General features: G+C 32.4%; 1 protein-coding gene across 1 annotated transcript; it reads left to right on the top strand.

Annotated features, from left to right (window-relative positions):
* The first annotated feature begins 8,429 nt into the window (after window positions 1-8,429).
* LOC111714410 (collagen alpha chain CG42342) lies at window positions 8,430-20,210 on the top strand. Its single transcript, XM_023489510.1, has 19 exons — window positions 8,430-8,672; window positions 8,840-8,931; window positions 9,091-9,431; window positions 9,567-9,613; window positions 14,723-14,803; window positions 15,151-15,232; window positions 15,336-15,388; window positions 15,546-15,624; window positions 15,826-15,850; window positions 16,240-16,334; window positions 16,757-16,810; window positions 16,953-17,050; window positions 17,426-17,519; window positions 18,528-18,640; window positions 18,801-18,845; window positions 19,068-19,218; window positions 19,311-19,354; window positions 19,853-19,913; window positions 20,137-20,210. Exons 1-19 carry the CDS (start codon window positions 8,637-8,639, stop codon window positions 20,208-20,210), a joined length of 1,665 nt encoding a protein of 554 aa, XP_023345278.1. The 5' UTR covers window positions 8,430-8,636.
* Window positions 20,211-25,089: the final 4,879 nt, after the last annotated feature.

The raw sequence follows: 25,089 nt of genomic DNA, 5'->3' as shown, positions 1-25,089 counted from the left end.
GTGGAGGAGGGGGTAGGGGTTGAAGGGGAGGGATAAGAAGAAGTTAGGATTTTATATAAGAGGGTCGGAAAGGAAAGGTGATAAAAGATAAAATGGGATACAAGAAGGAAAGGGGATATAAGAATGAAAGGGGATAAAAGAAGTAAAAGGGATATAAGAAGAAAAGGGATTAGAAAAGGAAGGAGGATAAAAGATGGAAAGGTGATATGAGAAAGAAAGGGGATATAAGATGGAAGGGGATATGAGAAGGAAAGGGGATATAAGATGGAAAGGGATATAAGATGGAAAGGGATATAAGATTGATGGGATATGAGAAGAAACGGGGATAAAGATGGAGCGGGAATAAAAGACAGGAATGGGATATGGGATGGAATTGGGATAAGGTTTGGAAACGGAATGAAAGACAGGAATGGGATATGGGATGGAATTGGGATAAGGTTTGGAAACGGAATAAAAGACATACGGGATGGAATTGGGATAAGGTTTGGAAACGGAATGAAAGACAGGAATGGGATACGGGATGGAATTGGGATAAGGTTTGGAAACGGAATGAAAGACAGGAATGGGATACGGGATGGAATTGGGATAAGGTTTGGAAACGGAATAAAAGACATGATTGAGGATACATGATTAAGAATAGAGGCTACAGTACGGAAGCTAGAGGACAGAGGATTAAAGATTAAGCATTGAAGATTAAGGATCGAGGATAGAGGATTGAGGATAAAGGATAGAGGATAAAGGATTGAGGATCAAGGATTAAGGATTGAGAGTTGAGGGTATAAGTTTGAAGATGAGCTGCTGGTGTATAATAGTGTCTGAACAAACCCCAACTGTGTCTGACAGGATATCAGATCCAGATAAAATGAATTTAACACAATACCAACTTCAACCCTCCCTATCTCTATTCTCAACAACCAAATTTGTTTANCCTCCTTTCCTATCCCTTCCTACTCCTACTCATACTCCCCCCAAAAATATACTGTGTTAACCCCACTATTCCCCTATAGGGATTGCCCACTTAAAACCAACTAGTCCATATATCCCCTGCCTTTCTCTGGAAATGACTTGTGAAAATTTAAAGCAAATTTTTGAAAAATATTAAATTGTGAACAAACATATCTATCACTTAATATCTCTCTTTTCAATTGGTGTCTACTTTTATCTATCTATCTATCTATCTATCTATCTATCTATCTATCTATCTATCTATCTATTTATCTATCTATCTATCTATCTATCTATCTATCTATCTATCTATCTATATCTATCTATCTATCTATCTATCTATCTATCTATCTATCTATCTATGTATCTATCTATCTATCTATCTATCTATCTATCTATCTATCTATATATATCTATCTATATATCTATTTATCTATTTATCTATCTATCTGTAAAGTATTGAATGGCATATTGATCCTCTACTTGAAGAAATGCTTGCATGAGAGATTAGTTTGGATATATCTATAGTTGATATATATCTATTTATATGTCGAAGAGGATCTATTGATGACTACATGTGCATACAGGGTGGTGTTATAAAACCTTTAAAATGGTACAGGATGAAATTTCATTAAATACAGGACTTCTGTATTTGTCTAAGAATGTTAAAAGCATGGAAACGATTAAGAGAACAGAATAAAAATAATCTGTGATCTTTAATAAAAATATTTTGTGTTTACTCCTAGCCTCGGTATATAAGGTAACCTACAAGTTTTTAAAAAAAATGTTTTTCTAGTAAAATTTTGTATTTTCAAATAGTATTTTTTATATGCATGGCCAAAAGTAAATATAATCTGAAGAAAACGCCCCAAAAACTCAAATACAGAGCCATTTCCTGAAATTTCTTACATTTAAGACACCCATAAAACTGTGGTAGATTACTAGATGAAGACGAATGCTCGATAAAGTGACAAGTGATTTCAGGAAAAAAGAAGGAAATTGTTTTCAAAAAATGTTTAAAAACTGGAAACACGATAAAATATATATATATATTCTCACTCTCCCACTATTTTATAAAGATTTAAATAAGTACCTGTCAACGGAAGGTCACTTAAGATTACAATGACAGTCCCTTTAAAAGATATTATACCACCGCTATTCCCTAAAAAAGAAATTATTATTCAATTTTGCCAATTTTTTCCTTTATAAAACGAATTCCTCCAGTTATTTTGCTTTTATTCTTTAACTAATAGCAAAATTTTTGAGAGTTAAGTAGAGAGTGTGTATGTTTGTCTGATAACTGTTTGTTTGTCTCCGTCGGAGTTCCAAATATTTGCCGGCAGTCACCTCTCTCCCTCTGTGGAGAACGGAGAATATTATTTTCTAAGAAACTTCTTAAGTTATTCATTCGTATCTAAAGACAAACAATAATAAATATGTATCTTTAAAATTTTTTAAATTATTTAGCATTAAAGGGACTGTTTGCGTAGTTTTAAATTCAAAGATGACAATGTCTAAATCACAACGGTACCCTTGATTAAACCTTTATCTGATCAATAATTGTCGTTGTTTCTATGTTTAAAAGTGTTTAATTCTAATTATTCTTTTCTGTTTTCCTGCATTAAATAAATTCGCATGTCACTTTCGTAGAGAAACCGCAATTGCAAATAATAAGTTTTGAAAATTATGATATCTTAATCATACTTCATTAAATTGCCATCTTTGCATGGAGGGTCACTTGAAATTACGCGTATAGTCCCTTTAAGAGATAATGGTTCTTTACTTATGTATAATGATTTTGGTTTTCAAAACCTTAAAGGGACTGTTAACCTTAGAGGGACTGTAAACCTTAAAGGGACTGTACACGTAATTTCAAGTGATTCTATATTCTAAGATGGTAATATCCGATTACCAACGGTTCCCTTTGAACTGAGAACAAACGATGGAGATAAACCTGAAGTTTTCTCACTTCTTAATTTCCAGTGTTTATATTTTTGAGTGTGTTGGTTTAATGGTTAGATACTGGAATAAAATTGTAACATGTTGCTTCAACCTTTCAGATATTTCCTCTTTAATTTACATTTTATTCCAGGAGAATATTTTCAAATTAAATCTAAAGTTAATCCAAAAATAGAAGGGGGGGGGGGGGTAGGTGTCTGGTGAAAAAAAACCGTCGAGTCATAATATGTAGGTATAGTTCATATTTACAGGTTTAGGTTCTAAGAAGCGGTAAAAAAATGCTAAAAGTATGTTGTAAATTCTAAGAACTATTTCTTTATAATTAAGGATCGGTTGTTACTTTTCAAATAGAAAAAAAGAAAGATTTAAAGATTAGTTTTGTGAATAATTTAGGGTATTTAAAAAGTAAATCGACATTTGACCTCAGCAAAAAAATAATTACAGAAGAGAAAAACTATTATAAAAGTTTTAATGTGTATTGGGACTCTCTGTATATCCATATATTGAAGTTGATTGGTAGACTGATTACATACTTATTTAACAATTGCAATACAGAGGGGGCGCACTAGTATTCAAACTATTCATATACATTACAACGTAACATATACATTACAGCTTAACATATACATTACAGCGTAACATATACATTACAGCGTAACATATACATTACATCGTAACATATACATTACAGTTTAACATATACATTACATCGTAACGAACTGTAAATTATTTATGACGCGTACACACAGTCTCTGAAAATATATTAAAATTTGACAACATAAAATCTGAAATTGTGTAAAAAAATATATTTAAAGATAAGTTTAGATCACTCTGTACTGGAGATTTGGACTAGACTACTTCCGCTCCTTTCATTCTCCTCATCCCATCCTAGATTATATGTTTCATCCTACTCCTATGTTTTCATGTTTTATTGTCATCCCATCCTAGTTTATATGTTTCATCCTAGTCCTATGTTTTCATGTTTTATTGACATCCCATCCTAGCTTATATGTTTCATCCTAGTCCTATGTTTTCATGTTTATCATCCTTTCCTTGTACCTATTATTCATTCTTATTTCATCCTTGATGCTTTGCACTTTATCATCCCATCAATTGTTTCTCTTTTTCTTTCTCATCCCATTCTCGTTCCATCTATATACCAGATCTTCCATCTTTTCTATTTCAGTCTCATCGTTGTTAAACATTTATTTTACCTCAAAAATATAAAAAAATGAGTAAGTACAGTGGTAGGTGATTATATCAATAAATGAAGACGACTTTTATGATTGCTGATAAACTTTTTTAATTGAAAGCTTCTCTTGACTTCTAGGACGAGGACAGGAATATTTTTTCTAAAATCTTTAAGGTTTTTTTGCTCGTTTGTTTGTTTGTCAATCCTTCAATTTCCCTTGAAATTACTGTTCTATCCTGTCACGAAGGAATTTAATAAGAATTTAAATATCTATCCTGAAATATCTATCTAGCTCTCCAGATAAATTCATCTTAATATATTCTATCTATCTATCTATCCAGATATAAATACATATCTAGATATCTACATATCTATCCAGTTATTATAATCTATATATCTATCTATCTATCCAGATTCCAGATATATTCATGTACAAATCTTGTAAACCACTCTGTTACATATTATCTACAAAAATTGGATTTTTTAGTGCTGGGGTTTCTCCTTCTCTTCCCTTTTTCCCTTTTCTATTCACCCATCCTCCTTTTTTTTTAAATTACTTTGTGAATTGTGTAATGTATTCGTTATTTGTTAATTTAAAAAAATAAAATATATCCAAAAACTTTGGAGGGCCAGCCAATCAAAACAACCAGAAATGGTTAGGCTGTAGCCCTGGCTAATATTTGTTTAGTAAACAATTATAAAATGTAAAATGTATTTATTATAATGATTGCTGAAATATCTATCTATCTATCTATCTATCTATCCAGATGTATTCATCTATATATAAATCTATCTATTCAGATATATTCAGTGATAACCAGAAAACTCTGAAATAGGAAGACGACTTTTAAACTCAAGTTAGGACTTAAACTAGTTCACTGAACATTAGACATAGTAAATAGACCCATTTACCTTAAAAAGTGTTTTGCTAAGTTAATAGTAACAATATCTGCTTTGTAACAACATCTAAACGCTTAAGTATTGCTATAATGTAATCTTTCTATTCCATTGTTTTCTGGTTATCACTGTATTTATCCAGATATATTCATCTATATATCTATCTATCCATCTAAATTTTTTCATCTATATATCTATCTATATCCATCTATCCATGTTTTCATAATTGAGCAGTGATTGTAGTGAATCCTATAGTACCAGGTTTTAAAGGACTGTCGACCCTCAGTCTAAGCACATGCTCTATTCACAACGGTACCCATAAACTATCGTCTGGCCAAAAATGATGTAGCTATCCTTGTTTTTGTATCTAAACGTTGTTCCAGAGAAAGGTAACAATGTTTTTCTCAATTTTGTTTATAAAAAGATCTAAAGAAAATTGTTGTGAATTGGGCATCCAACTCTTTCAATTATGGATAATCTGAAATTATGTCGACAGTATATTTAATGGGGTCCTCTGTATGTATAGATGCTCAACATCTTCTCTTTTATTTATAAATAATAATGTCAACCTCTACCAAACTTCCGGCGACATCAATTTTCACTCGCAGACTTTTTTAGTCTTAGAATCAAGATAATGGGTGTTGATAAATACTAAATTTGAAGCAATTCATCACCGCCTAGTGTTGTGAGAAAAATAAATCCTTCACGTAGGCCGATCAGTTCCATCCCCAAGAGATAAACAGCCTTCATTCAGACCAGGATGGACACTATTCGAGAACGTTTTAACTAGTAGTCCTGACATCCTAGAGTCATTGTTAAATTAATTTCCTTTTTGTCAGGTAATAATTAAACCGTTGAGAGAAAAAAAGTGTGGAGTATTTAATTTTTTTTACACCCTTCAATATAAAGAAATTTTTAGGTTCATAATTTTTTAGATTTCAAAGAATGGGATGATAGAAGCTTTGATTGAGTATTCATCTGGAAATTGACGCAAGGAAATAACAGTTTTTCTTCAGAGATCTTGGTTTCAGAGTTCTTGGTGTCAGAATTATTGATGTCAGGGTTCTTGATGTTAGGGACCTTGGTTTTAGAGTTCTTAGTCTCATGAAGTTCTTGGTTTCAAATTGGGTTTCCAGTCGAAAATCCGTTGAGCGGAATTGCGCGCAATGGTTGCTTCCGCTTGGGCCATTTTTTTGCGCGCAATTGCGCTATAATTGCGAACAAGAAAGGAATTAAATATGTGCGGAATTGCGCATAACTGGGCGGAATTGCGCGCAACGGAATTGCTTTTCTATTTAAAAATCAATAAATATCTCTGTGAATTTGTAATTTTTTTATTTTTTAAAGCATTAAAACTTCAAAATTCTTTCCGATAATTCATTGTGGTAATTAATTTTCAGAAAACAGTCCCTGTTTTGGGTTAGTTTTAGCAATCCAGGGGGCTCAAATTGGAGGGGGGCTAACCCCCCCCAAAAAATTAAACCCCCTGGACTAAATCCTGAATACGCCTCTGATTAAGCTACTAATTAACAATTTTATATAATACATTTTTCATTTCTTCACATTTGATGAACATTAAAATGGAAACTTTTTTAAAATTGTAAGGTTCGTTTAATCAAAATTATATATTTTGGTACAGTGAGAACCAGAAAACTATGGCACAGAGAGTGTATTTGATGTCGTTACAAGCAAAAAAATAATTAGTTACTAAAATCAATTATTCAGTTAAATGGATCTGCTTCAGTCTCAAATGTCGTCTTTCTATGTCAGTTTATTGTATGCCACTACCAAAGTTTAAATTGAAGTTTTTGCTGTTGAAAGGAATTGCGCAATAATTAATTGCATGTATTGCATGCCATAAGATTTTAATTGAATATTATCAAAAAATTCAAGCACAAACGCAAAACAAGTCGGACGGAATTGCGCGCAAGTGAATTTATATAAATTCACTTGCGCACAAGGGCTCGCAATTGCACGCATGTAAAATTCACTTGCGTTGGAAACTCTAGTTTCAAAGTTCTTGGTTTAGAAACAAATATGCAGTAAACTCTGTAGAATACAGTGAGGTCTGCCATTCTTCTTCTGGAATAGAATATTGGTTTTAATAAGTTAAACATAGATAAAGTTTTCTTTCAACTACGTTTCTATCAGCTTTCTACCACAATAGTGGTTTGGGGAAAGGGGAAAGGGGGAGGGGGTGGATAAGTAGGATACGAATAAAAAGTTGATACTTTTATTTCAAAAATAAGATAAAATTAATTAATCAATATTCAAATGAAATTTTAATAACCAAACAATTTAGACAATTAACAAAATATTACAAACACAAACTAATATCGAATTATTTTTTTAAAAGTATGTTTCCGATGCAGAACTAACTAATTTCACACGATTCCTATATATGTATCTTTTTAAAAATAATGACAGTTACTTTGTATAGAGATTTTCTATTTTAAGGAACTTCGACACAACATAGTTTCAGTAGAAGAAAATATTTTCTTTAAATGCAGAGTGCCGATATAAGGATATATCTCTAATCGGATGATTATATAGATAGAAAGATAGATGTTACCGCAATGCAATTTCTATTAGTTCAGAATAGACACCAAACACATGACTTAACCCAGAATGGATCAGGCGCTAATGGACCGGCATACAAGAGTGTCCACAAAGGGTCACTATAATGTAAATCATTTATGGCACACGATGAATAAAAAGTATTGAAACCAATTTAAGATCACTTTAACTGTTGATAGTAATATTAAATCAATAAATTAGAAATATTTCAGACAAAACCAACATTATGCTGCAATTTAAATATTACATTTATCTGGAAGGACAGGATGTTTGTTCTGATATAATTGTATCTAATCATTCTACTATAGTAAATAATTAAGTCTGAAGAAGGGGATATAATTCTTTAATCTAAGAGTGCGCATCTCTTTTTCTGAAAAATTTACTTTTCGGAATCTAAAAGAATTGTTTAATATTTAAGACGGCTTTAGGACGAAATCATAAAAAATGTGTTTTAGTCCTTCAAGACCGATAAAAAACTTTATATAACAAAAACAATTGCAAACGATCGTAAACGATAATTAATGACCGTAAAGAAGTTTGCTGTTTCTATGAAGAGGTAAAAGAAACTGAGTTCTTGGCAGAAACTGATCATTTTTTTTACTAAGTTTTAGCAACCTGATGTTGTAGACATTTTATACTTCAAATAATGAATTCTGTTAGATCAAATAGTCTAAGTTTAAAATATCATATGATATACATCAAGAAAAGTAGAACGTGTCCAGCTCTATATGATATATATATATATTAAGATAGTCAGCTACACCTTAAGTTTCTTCAAGTGTATGGTTGAGTACACTCATTTGTATACAGATCTAAATCATGTACTTCATTCACTTTCATAGAACTTTCTATAGAAGAAATATTGAAAACAGGAATCCACAAAACAGATGTTTGGTACTTAAAAGTGTACAACACTTGTGTATAAATGATAAAAATGACAATTTTTTCCATCTCGAAACTATTTCTAGAACAAAACTTCACTTATTGTTAGGTCTGTTCATTTTTGCAAAAAAAATGTTTTGCCGAATTTTGATCTAAAACTGAATATTTGAAGCAGTTAGCAAGAATGGTTGAACAGGAAAAACCTCAAGCTGGTGAAAAGGTAAATAATCTTTACATTTGAAATCTTTTCAGTCAGAGTATATTCAAAATAACTATTTGCTCAAAATAATCCATCACCCTGTCATTTGTGTAATGTGGGGGAAATGCGCCAAACCGCGCAATTCTCGTCTTCCATGTATAAAATATATTAATTGATTAAATGTTCAGGGATCTGGCAGTGTAGAAAGATGGCGTTGGAAGGATCTTCTTATTCTTTTATCCTTTCTCTTCTCTTTAGTCTCTCTGAGTTCCATAATTTGGTAAATCTTGTTCTTTATGTTGCTTTTTAGTACGTTGCTTTTTTCGCCCCTTTTTTGTTATGCAATACAAATATATTTATAGAGATAGAGAGTTATTTATCTTTATCAAATGATTAAATAACTGTTTTGATTTATTAACTTTTTATACTTTCCTTTTAGGACTTATGAACCCAGTCTCCATTTCCCTTCTCCTGTATATCCTAGTCTATGTGACGAGGATAAAGTAGTTCAGGAGATCCTTGAGAAAGTAGAACAGAGCAGTATGAGTATACCTGAAGAACTGCTCAACCTCAAACTAAACCTAAAAAATCTACTCCGACAGTTTTCGGACCTCACCACTGATCAAAACACTTTGAAAACTGATGTTTCAAAGTTGAAAAGTTACTCAAGTGAGTTAAAAAGTGATTTTGCAAGTCTGAAACATGAATTTGCAATGGTGCAAAGTGAATTTGCATATTATGCAAGCCTGGAAAAGAATAGAAGAGACTCTACAGTATTAGGAAAACATAAAATCAATTTTATAAAAAAAATATATTTCTTCTCAAGATAAAAAGTTGTTAAAACTGGGAGTCGCATTTTTTTTGTATTTAACCATTCGAATTTAATTACTTACTTTATTGATGGTTTGAGTTCAGATGAAAGAAAACTGACACGAGTTAAACGAGAAACAGAACATCAGAAGGTAATTATAAGTACATTTTAAATCATTTATGACATCGACTTAAGAACACTCATCTCCAGAAGTGTAAACAGGAAGGCCCCGCCAAGCCAATCCAATGGGAAAGGGAAATCTATTATTTCAAGAAGGGGGGGGGGATTAGGGTTCAGCCCCTTAAGTTTGTTGGGCCCCTTATTCCCCCTGGAATATTAAGCCCCCCATGGACATATTCCTGTATGCGTCCCTGCTTGCGTCGCATTATTCGGTAATTTTCTAATGTAAATCTTTTATATTAGATCTAGCTAACAGAATTCATATTTTATATTAGATCTAGCTAACAGAATTCATATTTTATATTAGATCTAGCTAGCAGTTCAATTCATATTTAGAAATATTAAAGGTATACAAAATTAGGTTGCAAAGATATAAGGATTAGAAAGAAAAAATTATAGTTTAAAAGTATTTAATTTCATGGAAAGTTGGAGCATTAAGCTTTTAAAGATATGATATTAAAAGATATAACAATTTACCTTTTATAAACAGAATAATTTGAATCTGATTTCTCTTGTGGGTTAGTCCTAGCACTCCCCGGAGAATATATATAATGAATATATCATCTAGTCTTGACACTGATCATAATAAAATTATAATTCCTCGTAATAAAATTGTTGTATAACATTAGCCTGGGATTTGGGGGATGTGTGAGAAGTGTGAGCTAGGAAACCTATGTAGGAGGGAAGTGTGAGAAGTGTGAGCTAGTAAACCTATGCAGGGGGAAGTGTGAGAAGTGAGAGCAAGTAAACCTATGCAGGAGAAGTGTGAGAAGTGTGAGCTAGTAAACCTATGCAGGGGAAGCGTGAGAAGTGTGAGCTAATAAACCTATGCAGGGGGAAGTGTGAGAAGTGAGACCTAGTAAACATATGCAGTGGAGAAGTATGGGAAGTGTGAGAAGTGTGAGCTAGGAAATCTATGCAGGGGGAAGTGTAAATAGTGTGAGCTAGTAAACCTATGAAGGAGGGAAGTGTGAGAAGTGTGAGCTAGTAAACCTATGCAGGGGGAAGTGTGAGAAGTGTGAGCTAGTAAACCTATGAAGGAGGGAAGTGTGAAAAGTGTGAGCTAGTAAACCTATGCAGGGGGAAGTGTGAGAAGTGTGGGCTAGTAAACCTATGAAGGAGGGAAGTATGGGAAGTGTGAGCTAGTAAACCTATGCAGTGGAGAAGTATGTATGGGAAGTGTGAGCTAGGAAACCTATGCAGGGGGAAGTGTGAGAAGTGTGAGCTAGTAAATCTATGTAGGGGAAGTGTGAGAAGTGTGAGTTAGTAAACCTATGTAGGGGAAGTATGGGAAGTGTGAGCTAGTAAACCTATGCAGGGGGAAGTGTGAGAAGTGTGAGCTAGTAAGCATATGAAGTGTGAGAAGTGTGAGTTAGTAAACCTATGTAGGGGAAGTATGGGAAGTGTGAGCTAGTAAACCTATGCAGGGGGAAGTGTGAGAAGTGTGAGCTAGTAAGCATATGCAGTGGAGAAGTATGGGAAGTGTGAGCTAGTAAACCTATGCAGGGGGAAGTGTGAGAAGTGTGAGCTAGTAAACTAATCAAACCTATACAGGAGGGAAGTGTGAGCTAGTAAACCTATGCAGGGGGAAGAATGAGAAGTGTGAGCTAGTAAACCTATGCAGGGGGAAGTGTGAGAAGTGTGAGCTAATAAACCTATGCAGGAGGAGAGTGTGAGAAGTGTGAGCTAGTAAACCTATGCAGGAGGGGAAGTGTGAGAAATGTTAGCTAGTAAACCTATGCAGTGGAGAAGTATGGGAAGTGTGAGCTAGTAAACCTATGCAGGGGGAAGTTAGAGAAGTGTGAGCTAGTAAACTAATTATACCTATGCAGGGGGAACTGTGAGAAGTGTGAGTAGTAAATTGATTAAAAGAAGGATTTTATATTCCTATTACAAGAGGAACTAGAGGAACTAGAGACAATAGCTTACAGTGATGAGAACCAATCAATGCAATTTATCTAAATTTCTAACGTTCTATCTATCTATCATAAAGTTGAGAAAATNGATAGATAGATAGATAGATAGATAGATAGATAGATAGATAGATAGATAGATAGATAGATAGATAGATAGATAGATAGATAGATAGATAGATAGATAGATAGATAGATAGATAGATAGATAGATAGATAGATAGATAGATAGATAGATAGATAGATAGATAGATAGATAGATAGATAGATAGATAGATAGATAGATAGATAGATAGATAGATAGATAGATAGATAGATAGATAGATAGATAGATAGATAGATAGAGTATTAACTAAAGCTTTTGTGATAATCTTCCCACTAATCTATCAGCAAATATAGACAAAGTGGCAGAAGAAGAAAAAAATGTATCTAGATAAAAAATTGGATGGGAAGTTTAGTTGGATAAAAATAGTTGCATGAGTATAAGTTTACTGAGATAAAAATAATTTTGTATGAATAGTTAGTTAAATAAAAACAGTCTGATGAGTAGTCTATTTAGATAAAAATAGTTGGCCGGATGGGTAGTTAATTAGATAAAAATATATTGTATGAATAGTTAGTTAAATTAAAATAGTTTGATGAGTAGTTTATTTTGATAAAAATAGTTAGAAGAGTAGTTAAATAGATAAAAATAGTTGGAAGGGTAGTTAAATAGATAAAAATAGTTGTATATGAGTTATAGTTTAGTTAGATATAAATAGTAGTATGAATAGTTAGTTAAATAAAAATAGTTTGATGACTAGTTTATTTAGAAAAAAATAGTTGGAAGGGTAGTTAATTAGATAAAAATAGTTGCAGTAGTTTAGTTATTTGAGTAGTTAGTAGTTTAGTTGTTTGAGTAGTTAGTAGTTTAGTTGTTTGAGTAGTAGTAGTTTAGTTGAATGAGTAGTTAGTAGTTTAGTTGTTTGAGTAGTTAGTAGTTTAGTTGTTTGAGTAGTTAGTAGTTTAGTTGTTTGAGTAGTGAGTAGTTTAGTTGTATCCAGATTAAGATTAAGATTTAGCAGGTGGAGAAAAGACAGCGAGATAAATGGACTTAAATATTGTCCAATAGAAAGATATATTAATGCATATGTAAAAATATTGATAAATGAATAAATATATACAGATATATTTATGAAGATATTTTCTATTTTCTGTTTTATAATCCCAAAACATGCAACCTTTAATTATACATTTGCTTCGCCTTTAGAACAACAAATTCGTTCCGTACTAACAAGAGACGAATTTAAATCAGATTCTTAAAACTATACACACATACATGTTTTCCCATACGCTGGTAGACTATGAAATCTCTCCTAAGCTGGAGAGAATAGTTTTTAATAATGCAAATCTGAGCTGCTGGAGAAAATACCATTTTGAGGAAACGACCTGTATGGGAAAACTGAATTTGAGTATTTGAGTTTTATTTCAAAACATGCTGTTACTAAAACCAATTAGTTAGAAAGAATTTATTTTAAAATTTCTTTATAAAATAAATGATAGAAGAGTAAGAGACGACTTAACATTATTGTTTTCTTCTCTGATCCTATTCTTGAGACACTCCCTTGATATTTCTTGTTTCCCATTTTTATTTTCTTGTTTCTAAACCTTCCTTTCATGGTTTTGGTCAAGGTTATAATGCAGGGAAAGTTATTTCAGAGGTGTACGCATATTTTGTACTGCAGTGTACTGTCTCTGGGTGGTAATGTAAACACAAGACGGATGTTGAAGTCTGACATGGGATCCATCTTTGACATAAAAAAATCAATGAAATATTCTGGACACAGGATACTTTATGTGAATTATCAAAATTATCAAAATTTAATCCTCCTCGGATACTAAATAAACACTGATGTATCTATTCTTGTTTACAAATTCAGCCCAGAAGAACGGGTTTCAATATGTACGCTGAGTATACGCTACTGCAATTAACTTTCCTTGCATTATAAACTTGGTCTTGGTGAAATTTTGAAAAATTTTATTGGACATTCCGGCATGTACAGTTCTGTTGAAAAACTGTCAACATTTATGGGACACCCTGTACAGTGTACATACATATAATCATACCAATATCAATATCAATATATTTTTTATTATACATCAAGTAGATATTATCTTTCATTGCTGAATTATATTTTATACAATAAATGTAACCCAAACTTCTAGATATTGTTTCTATGTAGATAATAAAAGCAGAATTGGATCAATCATAATTTTTGGTATTTTTTATATTTATTTTTCATAACTTTTTTTATGAAAATATACAAAACCACATATATTTTTAATCAAAGGGTGTACAGTGCACCGATTCTCGATGATGCAGATAGACTAGACATTCACATTTCGCATTCATCAATTTCTTGTTTCTAGTAGACTTTTAACATCTACAATAACCATTGGGTGTAATTCCATTCTAGTTGTTTCATAGTAGACTTTTGACATCCACATTAATCAAAGTGTGTATAAATAAACATTAAAATTTTTATTCTTTTATTTCAATATTTAACGTTTATTTTGTTTTATATAAATCTAGAATTCGTAAAACTTTTACATTTTCTTCTGCCTCAACTATTTCAAATATTGAATTACTGAACTGTTAATATTGAAGTCTAAACTTACTTTTACATCTATTTATGTTCATTGTTTTAACCAAACTCTAAAGAAAAAAAGTCCTTGCAAACTTTGAATTTTTGATCGAGCCGCGTATTTTTTTTTCTGTGATTAATGTCAAACTGGTGGATATTTAAATTCATGAATTAATGGCATACTGATATCATATATGTATTTTCAAATTTTCAAAGTTTAGCATCGTGCCTGTTAACAGAAGACGACTATAAAAACTTTACAAATGTAAACAGAAGACGACTGAAGAAATTGTAGAAATTCTATGAACGTAAACAGAAGACGACTATAGAAACTCTGCAAACGTAAACAGAAGACTCTATGAATGTAAAGAGAAGACGACTATAGAAACTCTATGAATGTAAAGAGAAGACGACTATAGAAACTCTATGAATGTAAAGAGAAGACGGCTATAGAAACTCTATGAATGTAAACAGAAGACGACTATAGAAACTCTATGAATGTAAAGAGAAGACGACTAAGAAAATCTACAATTCTAATTCCAGGATTGGTGGTGGAGTGGATCGGAAAGATTGGCGCGTCAAATCCAATCCATTGAGGAAAAGCAACAACAAAGACCAGCTCAGGTAAAATTAACCTTAATAATTTTAAAATATGTTGTATTTCTAGTTTTTGTCCATAGTTGGGTGTTTCTGCGAATGTACAGTGTACAAAGTTTTGATACTACTAAAGTACATTCTAAGTTTCACAATAAAAACTTAATTTTAAATACTCCCACAGCTTCTTTGAGATTAAATTTAATATTGCAATAAACCTGGTTTAGGAAGATTTTCATCAAGTTCATTTGCAATTTTAATTCTGATCGGAAAAAGTTTCATATCTCTCATGCAATTTCTGAACTATAAGGATTGTCAACAGTTTACACAGTCGTCTTCCTAAACCACAATTGTTTGAGTTCCACCGTTTATTTTAGGAGTTTGAAGGATCCGGAAGCTGCACCTGTCCTCCTGGCCCCAGGGGGAAAAGAGGGAAAAAGGGAAGAAAAGGAGACACAGGAAAATAAATCAGACATCAACAAAAATTAAAATTTTCTGAAGAAAAACAAAAAACCTTAAATTTTTTTGAAATGATTAAATTATTTGATGTTGGTTAATTCAGGGCGGGTCGGGCCTCCTGGTATCCCTGGTAAACCAGGAATTCAAGGAATCCCGGTATATTTTTATCTTTTTAATGTATATTATTATACATATAGGGATTATATACATTATATTGGGGCCTGTTGGGTTGGATAGGGAGTATACTATATACACTGTAAGAAACTTCAAATTTTTATCTAACAAAATTTGTTGGAGCACCGATTATATATAGGGACCTGTTGGGTTGGATGGGATTAAGGGTGAGCAAGGGATTGCTGGAATCAAGGGGAACAAAGGAGAAGCTGGAGCAGGAAAAAATCATACGAAATCAATAAAGTATTTTTAATGAACACTTTTCATATTTTACGATGAGCTTTCTTTTGCATTAAATAAATGAAATTTGTTATTTCTATTAGACTTACTTTAAAACTTGAAAAACATCTTTTCCTGTTTTTTCAATATTACCATTGAGAGTCCTGATTTGAGATATTTACGTATGAGGATATAATTAGGTTCCGGTTACCAGTTTATGACTAGGTAAGCTTAGTGTCTGGATATTATTTTCAAGAAATTAATATGGTTACAATAATATTTATTGTATAATCATGTAACGTATCTTTATAAAAAAAAAATTCTCGTTAAGGATCAACAAGAGCAGCGAATAGATTATTGACTTAGAAAAAATATCATAATTAAAAGTGTTATTTTTTTCTGTAAGAACATGGCTACTGATTCTTTACATGAAGCTAATTATCACTTCTATCTTTGATCTTGCAGCAATACAGTTTCTCATATTATAATATATTATATTATAATATTATTATATTATAATATTACAACGATTAATTGTCATTTTTTCTTTTAGATCCTATGTTTTTTTAACCCCCTTGTTTTATCCTGAAAATCTAATCTTCTAATCCTGATAGGAACGAGGTACTATCTCGGGGTTACCAGGTTCCTGATAACGAGGTTCTTGTGCTTAAAGGAGAACCCGGAGAACCTGGCGATCTAGGACCTCAAGGTAGATCAATCTCATTCCTTCAAATGGATCAAAATGTCATTAAAAATTAGAAAATGATTACACGATTTTCTTAATAATGTACATATGTATGAATGTATTTATTCTATTCTTTATATCATTGTCAGTTGATGTCCTGTAAACCTTTGAGATTTTAAACTTTTTTCCGACAGACTTTAAATGACTGAGAGGTCTACGAGTACGACATTATCAGGCTGAGAATATATAAGGATTAAAAAATTATGATTATTCGTGTCGAGTGCTCATCTAGTTTAATCTGATAATATTTTTCTTTCTTTCACGAGAAGTAAACTACGCATCGGGGTTTAAAAATGGTACATTTTTAAAATCTTTGTATTCAAAGCATATTAAAGAATTTCTATTTTATAATTGATATTGTGATGCTTTCATGAATTGATATTTAGGACCTCCAGGGCCCCAGGGGAAACATGGTATTGATGGTTTACAAGGCAAGCCAGGTATTTATAGATTACAATTATAAAAAACTAAATTATTTTTTTGTGTCAGAGAACACTTGGGATAAATTTTACAAAGGGGGTATAAAGTACTAAACAAAATTCTCTTAAAAATGTGAATATTTTTTTTGTTTAATACTTTTAGGACTGGACGGTTCTCCTGGTATACCTGGAGAACCAGGGAAACCAGGAAACCAAGGCAAAGATGGAAAACCTGGGATGCCGGGCAAACCTGGAGAAAAGGTTAGTCACGAATTATGCTATCTTGACAATTATGGTAACTAGGTACACCTTGGTGCTGTACTATCCAGTATATGGCAACAGGTTTAAAAGGGCTTATCGGCAAAAATTCAGTCTAGACGTTTTAGTCTCTGTCAAATTATAATACACTAAAAATAAGAAAAATAAGAGCTTGGAACTTTTAGATGTACATATTTGCATATTTCGTACCGATCAAATCAGCCGTTTAATACAATGCACGATTAAAGCTAGACTTCAATGAAGTATATTCCTGCTGGGGAAATTTCTAAAAGGGATTCTTAAAAGAGCGAATTCCAAAATGAACCATTTCCCAAGTGGGACTTCATTAAATGCACAATTGGCAAGATTTAAGTTTAGGGGCCTAAGGGGGACAGAGGAATGCTTTCCTCTGTTACCGGAGATCTACCAACAGCTATATTGGAGGGACCACCTGGACCACCTGGACCTCCAGGTAAATACACTCGAGGGACCACCTGGACCACCTGGACCTCCAGGTAAATACACTCGAGGGACCACCTGGACCACCTGGACCTCCAGGTAAATACACTAGAGGGACCAACTGGACCACCTGGATCTACAGGTAAATACACTAGAGGGACCAACTGGACCACCTGGACCTCCAGGTAAATACACTCGAGGGACCACCTGGACCAGCTGGATCTACAGGTAAATACACTCGAGGGACCACCTGGACCACCTGGACCACCTGGACCTCCAGGTAAATACACTCGAGGGACCACCTGGATCTACAGGTAAATCCACTCGAGGGACCACCTGGACCACCTGGACCTCCAGGTAAATACACTCGAGGGACCACCTGGACCACCTGGATCTACAGGTAAATACACTAGAGGGACCACCTGGACCATCTGAACATACAGGTAAATATACTAGAGGGACCACTTGGACCTAAAAATAAATATACTAGAGGGACCTCCTGGACCACCTTGGCCAAAAGATAAATATACTAGAGGGACCACTTGGACCACCTGGACCAAAAGGTAAATAAACTAGAGGGACCACTCTGATTACCTGGACCTGAAGGTAAATATACTAGAGGGACCAACTGGACATAAAGTTAAATATACTAGAGGGACCACCGGGACCACCTGGACCACGTGGACCTAAAGACATATATTCTTAAAACTTATTCTTTCATGAGATGTATAAACGTCTGGGTATCAAAGAAACTCTAAGCGAATGCAAATATTACAAAATGTTCTATTTTCCATAAAATTTTCTTTTCCATAAAAAAGTGCCATCTGCTGAAATTAATTCTAATCAAACTTTTGCTAAAAGTTACCTAGCCAGATGGTTTTGTTTAGTCTTTGCGAAAATAAGGAGATTTTTTCAGCAAAATGTAAACTTATTAACAGAGACTGATTGAATTAAAGGGTAAACCTACTTTTGCATTTTAAAAATTCTATGTTTTACTTTTGTGTAAAGGAATACTTTTTAGGCGATAATGGTAAACCTGGTGAGATGGGTCCAACAGGGAAACCAGGGGTCCCGGGACAGGACGGGAAACGAGGGAAGAAGGGGGACACAGGCCAGGGGCTACCAGGGGAAAAGGTAAGAAAAATTTTTTTAAAAATTTAAAGAGCGAGTTCTCGAATTTTGAAGATCTTTTGTCACTGCATGAAAAATGTTGATATACCCTTGCGTTCAATTTGGAATTCATCTTAGCTTTCGCAGGTCTTTTTGCGAAATTTGACAATTTCTTATTGTGCAGGGGGAGAGAGGAGAGAAGGGAACAAAAGGAGAATTGGGAACACTGGTAACATTTATTTACAATTTTCGTCTAGCATTTCATGACGTTTTATGTCATGATTCTCTTTATTCGTTTTTGAAGTTCAGAAATTAAGCTAAATTTAGCTGAGGATACGGAAATACAACTAACTGCATTTATTTTTTAGCTAATACAAAATTGTCAATGTATTTTAAAATGGGGAATNTTAAAATTATAAATTCAGAACGCTTAACGCCTATATTTGTCCAGGGTGTAGACGGATTCCCAGGTTTAAAGGGGGAGAAGGGAGACCCTGGAGTAAATGGAACCCCTGGAGAGCCTGGGGTCAGGGGCAAGAGAGGAAAGAAGGGGGACATGGGGCCTTCTGGGCCCCCAGGACTAGACGCACCCTGCCCTACAGGTATATATGTTTTAGGTTTTATTATTTTAAACTTTTTGCCTTGAAGGGTCTAAAGCAAAAAACTTTATATTCTAAAAAGATATATTTGTTAGGTCCTGACGGTTTACCTATTCCCAGCTGCGGGTGGAGATCAGGGGTAATTAAATAATTATATATTATTATTAATTATGATTAATCTAGTCATAAATTTATTAAAATAACAGATAGGGCACTAGATGTTTTCTTTTCAAGATTTATGTTTGTTTCGTTCATAGTAACCCTGAGGCAGAAGCCCAAAAGAGTTACGCGTAGTCGGCGTAGAACAAGGCAGAGAGAGAGCCTGTTCTACGCCGGCCATGTGTAACTCCTTTTGTCTTCTGCCTCAGGGTTATATGTAAACAAAATAAGATACAAACACACAAATAGATAAGCCAAGTTATACAAAATGATAGGTTGGGACTGCTTGAAGTTTTCTCTATAAAAGTCAATCTTCTCAGTCTAGAACTTTTAAACCAAGCTAAAAACAATTCCGTGATTCAGTCGAGTTCCCCGATCTAATTTGAGGTAAATCAGTGAAGGGGTTCCAGAGTTATGATCGGGCATCCAAACAAACAAATAGTCAATTGTAATTCAATGTAATATGTATTATATATAGATACAACTGGGTCCTGATACTGACCTGGCAATAGGAAAACTAAATAATAAAGAAACAAAAGGTGACTATTTTTGGAGTGAAAAAATATTTTATGGTTTTTTAATATGGTTTTGGACAAAGAATATATTTTTTAAAGATGAATATGATGATTATGATGATTATGATGATGAGGATAGTGTAGTGTACGGGATGAAGAATATATGTGTTTAGCTGAATATGATGATTATGATGATTATGATGATGAGGATAGTGTAGTGTACGGGATGAAGAATACATTTGTTTAGCTGAATATGATGATTACGATGATTATGATGATGAGGATAGTGTAGTGTACGGGATGAAGAATATATTTGTTTAGCTGAATATGATGATTACGATGATTATGATGATGAGGATAGTGTAGTGTACGGGATGAAGAATGAATTTGCTCCATCTAACAGCTGGGAGGCCGCTGGGAAAAAGGTTAATTCTAAAAAAATTAATTCTGAACCATAATTTAGTGTTTAAAGGAACCCTAATTGAAAGTCTCTAGGTATAAAAGATGTGTCTTGTGTAATATTTCAATATCTAAATCTGTTCAAAATCATTTTTTAAGAAAACAATTGTAAAGAATGATGTTTAGGATAGTTCAGTGTATGGACGTGAATCTACACACTATTCCTGGGATACAAATCCAAGATATGATAACAGTCAATGGAAGATTGCTACCCAGCCACCTGGAAAATAAAACAAAGGAATTTCTACTGAAGCTTCAATGATGTAGAGAACTTGAAGTAATCACATGGTTTATCCGCCAAAAATGCGACTGGCTCTAACATTGCGATCTTTCATTAAGCCTAGAGCAGATGTTGTGCTTTATATTTATGTTTATTTTTTAAGTCCTCGGACCAACAAAAAGGAATTTACCTAACCCATCAGACTACAAAATTTACGGATTTTTGGCGGATTTTATTTTCAAAAAAAAATAATTATTGAGTTACAATGAAAAATTTTGGCCCGATCAGTTTTGGCGTTTATTGGTTACAGATAGACAAGCAAAATTTATGAATAGAAAGTTTAACCAAATAAAACCAAATTTTCTAAACAGCGTAATATTAAGTCTGCTGTTTTGGAAAATCAAAGAATAGCTGGTTGGCTCTACAATTTATATTAACACTGAATTTGCATTATTCAAATGCTATCATATGCGTCTGTATTAACACTGAATTTGCATTATTCAAATTCTATCATATGCGTCTGTATTAACACTGTACTTGCATTATTCAAATACTATCATATGCATCTGTATTAACACTGTACTTGCATTATTCAAATGCTATCATATGCATCTATATTAGCACTGTACTTGCATTATTCAAATACTATCATATGCATCTGTATCAACACTGTATTTGCATTATTCAAATAATATCATATGCATTTGTATTAACACTGTATTTGCATTATTCAAATATTATCATATGCATTTGTATTAACACTGTATTTGCATTATTCAAATACTATCATATGCATTTGTATTATGCATTTGTATTAACACTGTATTTGCAAAATTTCAACTTTTTATATCATATCATATACAGCTGGGATGATATTCTTGGTTACTCAGTTAATTCTTTTGCATTTTGAAAATCTGTTTAAAGGGACTGTAAGCGTAATTTCAAGTGACCCTACATGAAAAGAGGGCAATTCCATTTTTACAACGATACCCTTTAAACCTTTGATTGTTCATAGAGTAAAAATAGCTCTGTGTTTAAATAACTTGAAAACCACATGAATTCCTATAAGACGTGAGATATGCTGCGTACTTTGTGAACTCATCCCAGTTGATGTGTTACTGATGTCCCAATTGACATTTCAGAAAATTTTACATTAAAAGCATAATATTTTAAAACTAAAAAAGCTTGCAAACAAAGTGTTCAAGCATTAAATACCTGATTGTAGATTGACGTTGTGAATCGGACATTGCCATCTTAGCATGGAGAGTCACTTGCAAGTATGCTGGCACTATATGATAGAATTAAACAATTACAATTTGATACAAATCTAGGTATGTTGCTTCCTATACAACCTTTACAAAGGAATTGAGTCTTAGCCACAAACTCTTATTTTCTAATCACTATAACTTTGCAACCAAATGTTGCATACCTTAGATATTTCAAACTATGAATTCTGTAACATCAAATAATTTGAGTTTGAAATATCAAAGGTTTACAACATCGAGTTCTAAAGATATTGAGGTTTAAATATTTGATTTTGTGCCAAAGACTCAATTCCTTTATAAACACACTTCTGATATTTTCTTGAATATTCCTTCTCCTCGCATACATGTATATGCTCTCCTCTTAATTAAAGAACCGAAGTAAACTTTGAAATTTAAAATATTCCTGTTTTAAACATATTTAATGTAAGAAGATATATCTTACCTTTCATAAACTTGAGATACTAATTTATACTTTTATCTTGTTTACACTGTTCTAAAACAGCAAAGATAGGATTAAAGTTTTAAGCTGATTACTGTTTTTCCGTTTTCAGAATTTTAATTTAATTCTAGTAGAATAGGATTTGTAAATTGTATAACTATAAGTAGTAAGTTAAAGAATGCGGTTCAATTTCAAGCGCTACTCGTGGCAAAGAAACTGAACACCCGGACAACAAGTCGCTAAATATTCTAATTTTCTAATCCCCAAATCCTCGCTTCCTGATGTCGGGGGCCTTTTCTATTTCAAACTTTGAATTCTGCTTGATCAAATAGTCTAAGTTTGAAATATCAAAATCTTAAAATATCAGACTGCAAAGATAAAAAGGTTTAGAAAAGAACAGTTTGTAACAAGTTGTCAGGTCCCTTGAGAGTTCTGGATATCTTTTATTTCAAATGACGGATTAAAAATAAGTCATAACAATTACTCTACTGACTTGATAAATGTTATACCACAAGTCCTGACTTTCCTTAAATCAGAAATTATATTTTGACAAAGTCACAAAATATCATTAAACCAAAGAGGTTCTTCAACCTGAGTTCAGCCGTCAAAAATATGTAGTTGAATTAGACGTAAATGGTGAACTACCTCTCTCGTTCATTAATTCCCAATTTTATTAAATTCCTTCTCGATCTGCACACAAGTCTAAATGCGTTGCATCAAGTAACTTCAAAAGGATTATTTAGCAATTTTTAAACGATGAAACTAAAAATACTTAAACTGAAAATTAAATGCAAAAAAAACTGCTTCTTTATGAGAAAAGAAAATTAATATTTGTTCAAACCATTAATAATACTGAAGATGAAAAAAATGTAATTTATGTCAATGACATTTTTGTCTTGAAAAACAATCTTGGCACCCTGTGCGTATTCTTTACTGTTTTTGGCACAAAACATATTTAAAAGAAACTAGGTGTACGTCAGCCTGTAGTCTGCAGTTTACGATGAGCAAAAAACTTTTTTAATCCATTTTGTCAATTTCCTGAAAATAATGCAAAAAGTTTTGTTCCCATTTACGATTTTCAAACTTACTGATTCGTCATATACATTTAAATATATGCTTGTCAAAAAATAACTTGAAATCTACAAATATATACCAAAATATTTATAGTCAATACCATGAATATATGAGTTCAATCCGCGCATTGATGGTTTGGTTTCGCATATATTTATAGTGCATACAATAAATCAATTATATATATACATATATGTATACATATATACATATATATATGTATGTATATATATGTAAATATCTTCTACAACAAATAATATTGAGTAGCATATCAGTAACTGTAATAAACAACACAATTTTTTTATATTTCTCTTGTTCGTGTGTTTGCTGTTATTATTTCGTTAAAATTATTGTCATTAACGTACAAATTCTTTGAAATAAAATAATCCAACAATTAATATTATGGTTTCGTTATTTAAACTCTCAATAAGTCATATTTTTAAGAACACAAATCGAAATGATAGGTTTTTATTGAAGCAACCGCCATTCTGATTTTACGGTATTATTAAAGTAACTGTAGGTTCAAGTGATCGTCCATTTGAAAATTTGTTTGATTTAAAAGTTTACCTGATCCAGGATGATGGAGCCATATCTGACGAAACTATTGTAGGTTGAAGTTGGTGATATCTTAATGACTGCACCAGCCTTTTTTCATTTATAAAAATATCACTATTAACCAAGTCACAGAAAACATATTGGACATGGAATATTTAGGATTTCCGAGAAATATGTAAATTCCAAAGAGAATAGAATATATATTAGAGAGGAATTTAGAGAATCTCTCGGTATGAATTTTTTCAGTCCCTTTCAGTCTGAAAGGGAGTTCAAAGTGTACAAATCATGTAAATGTTCACAAATTATATGCAGTAGAGTACATTAATATACAGTATGTTCCCTAGACTATCCATTTCAATTGCGAGTTTTTTAAAGCTGTTAAATAAACTTTATAAAATGAATTAGGTGAATGAAAAACATATTTATAGTTATAACGGAAAATCATCGTTTGTAAAGTAAAATGCATAAAGTCTATGTGAAATGATCATTGGTCAATTATGAAACCAACCTATTTCATGATTTGGTTTTCTTTTAACAATAATTTTAGATTTTCTATAAAATGATATTCCAGGGCCCAAAGGTTATCTGTGAAGAACACCTGCAGTATGAAAACAAAATGGCCGTTTTACACTTTTTTCTAGTAAATTCCACTCTAATATATTTTCTATTCTCTTTGTTTTGAAAGGATCCTTCTGTGAATCAGACATGGCACTCTAAGATTAGGGTCTTTTGAAATACTTTTTAAAGTCTAAACCTCTGTGCAACTGTTTCATTATCTTATAAATAAAAATAACTTAAAAATCATTAAATTTATTCTATATCTACATTTTAATTTTTATATTTTCTAACTGTAACTTTTTTTGGGAGTACAATATTTAAAACACTTAAACTTCTGACTGCAGTGTAAGACTTAATCAAGTAGCACTTCTAATATGGTGATATTAAAACAATATTAAATCTAACTTTTCGTAACCATTTAAATGGTAAATATGGGTTTCTTAGTTGTAACAGTCAAAGAAAAAAAATATTGGAAAAATCATTTTCATTTGAGAGAAATTAGTCACTTCTAAGGAATATTATGATAAAAAAAATTTAAAAATCCAACGAGAAATTAGGAAAACAAAATGCACGTAATTTTCGGGTAAATCTTTGAATTTTTTTTATTTGTTCGTTTTGGGTTTAATTGTAATT

The sequence above is a fragment of the Eurytemora carolleeae genome, unplaced genomic scaffold, assembly GCF_000591075.1.
Source record: "Eurytemora carolleeae unplaced genomic scaffold, Eaff_2.0 scaffold530, whole genome shotgun sequence".
Taxonomy (NCBI): Eukaryota; Metazoa; Arthropoda; class Copepoda; order Calanoida; family Temoridae; genus Eurytemora; species Eurytemora carolleeae.
The sequence above is the reverse complement of the archived record's forward strand: the minus strand, read 5'-3'. Positions and strand labels throughout refer to the sequence as shown.

Bases quoted from the DNA above. Each gene is read 5' to 3' on its own strand.
- LOC111714410 (XM_023489510.1), top strand. From the start codon at position 8,637: ATGGTTGAACAGGAAAAACCTCAAGCTGGTGAAAAG. The intron at 19,219-19,310 runs GTATATATGTTT...TATATTTGTTAG, and splicing joins AGACGCACCCTGCCCTACAG to GTCCTGACGGTTTACCTATT. The intron at 19,914-20,136 runs GTGACTATTTTT...ACATTTGTTTAG, and splicing joins AAATAATAAAGAAACAAAAG to CTGAATATGATGATTACGAT.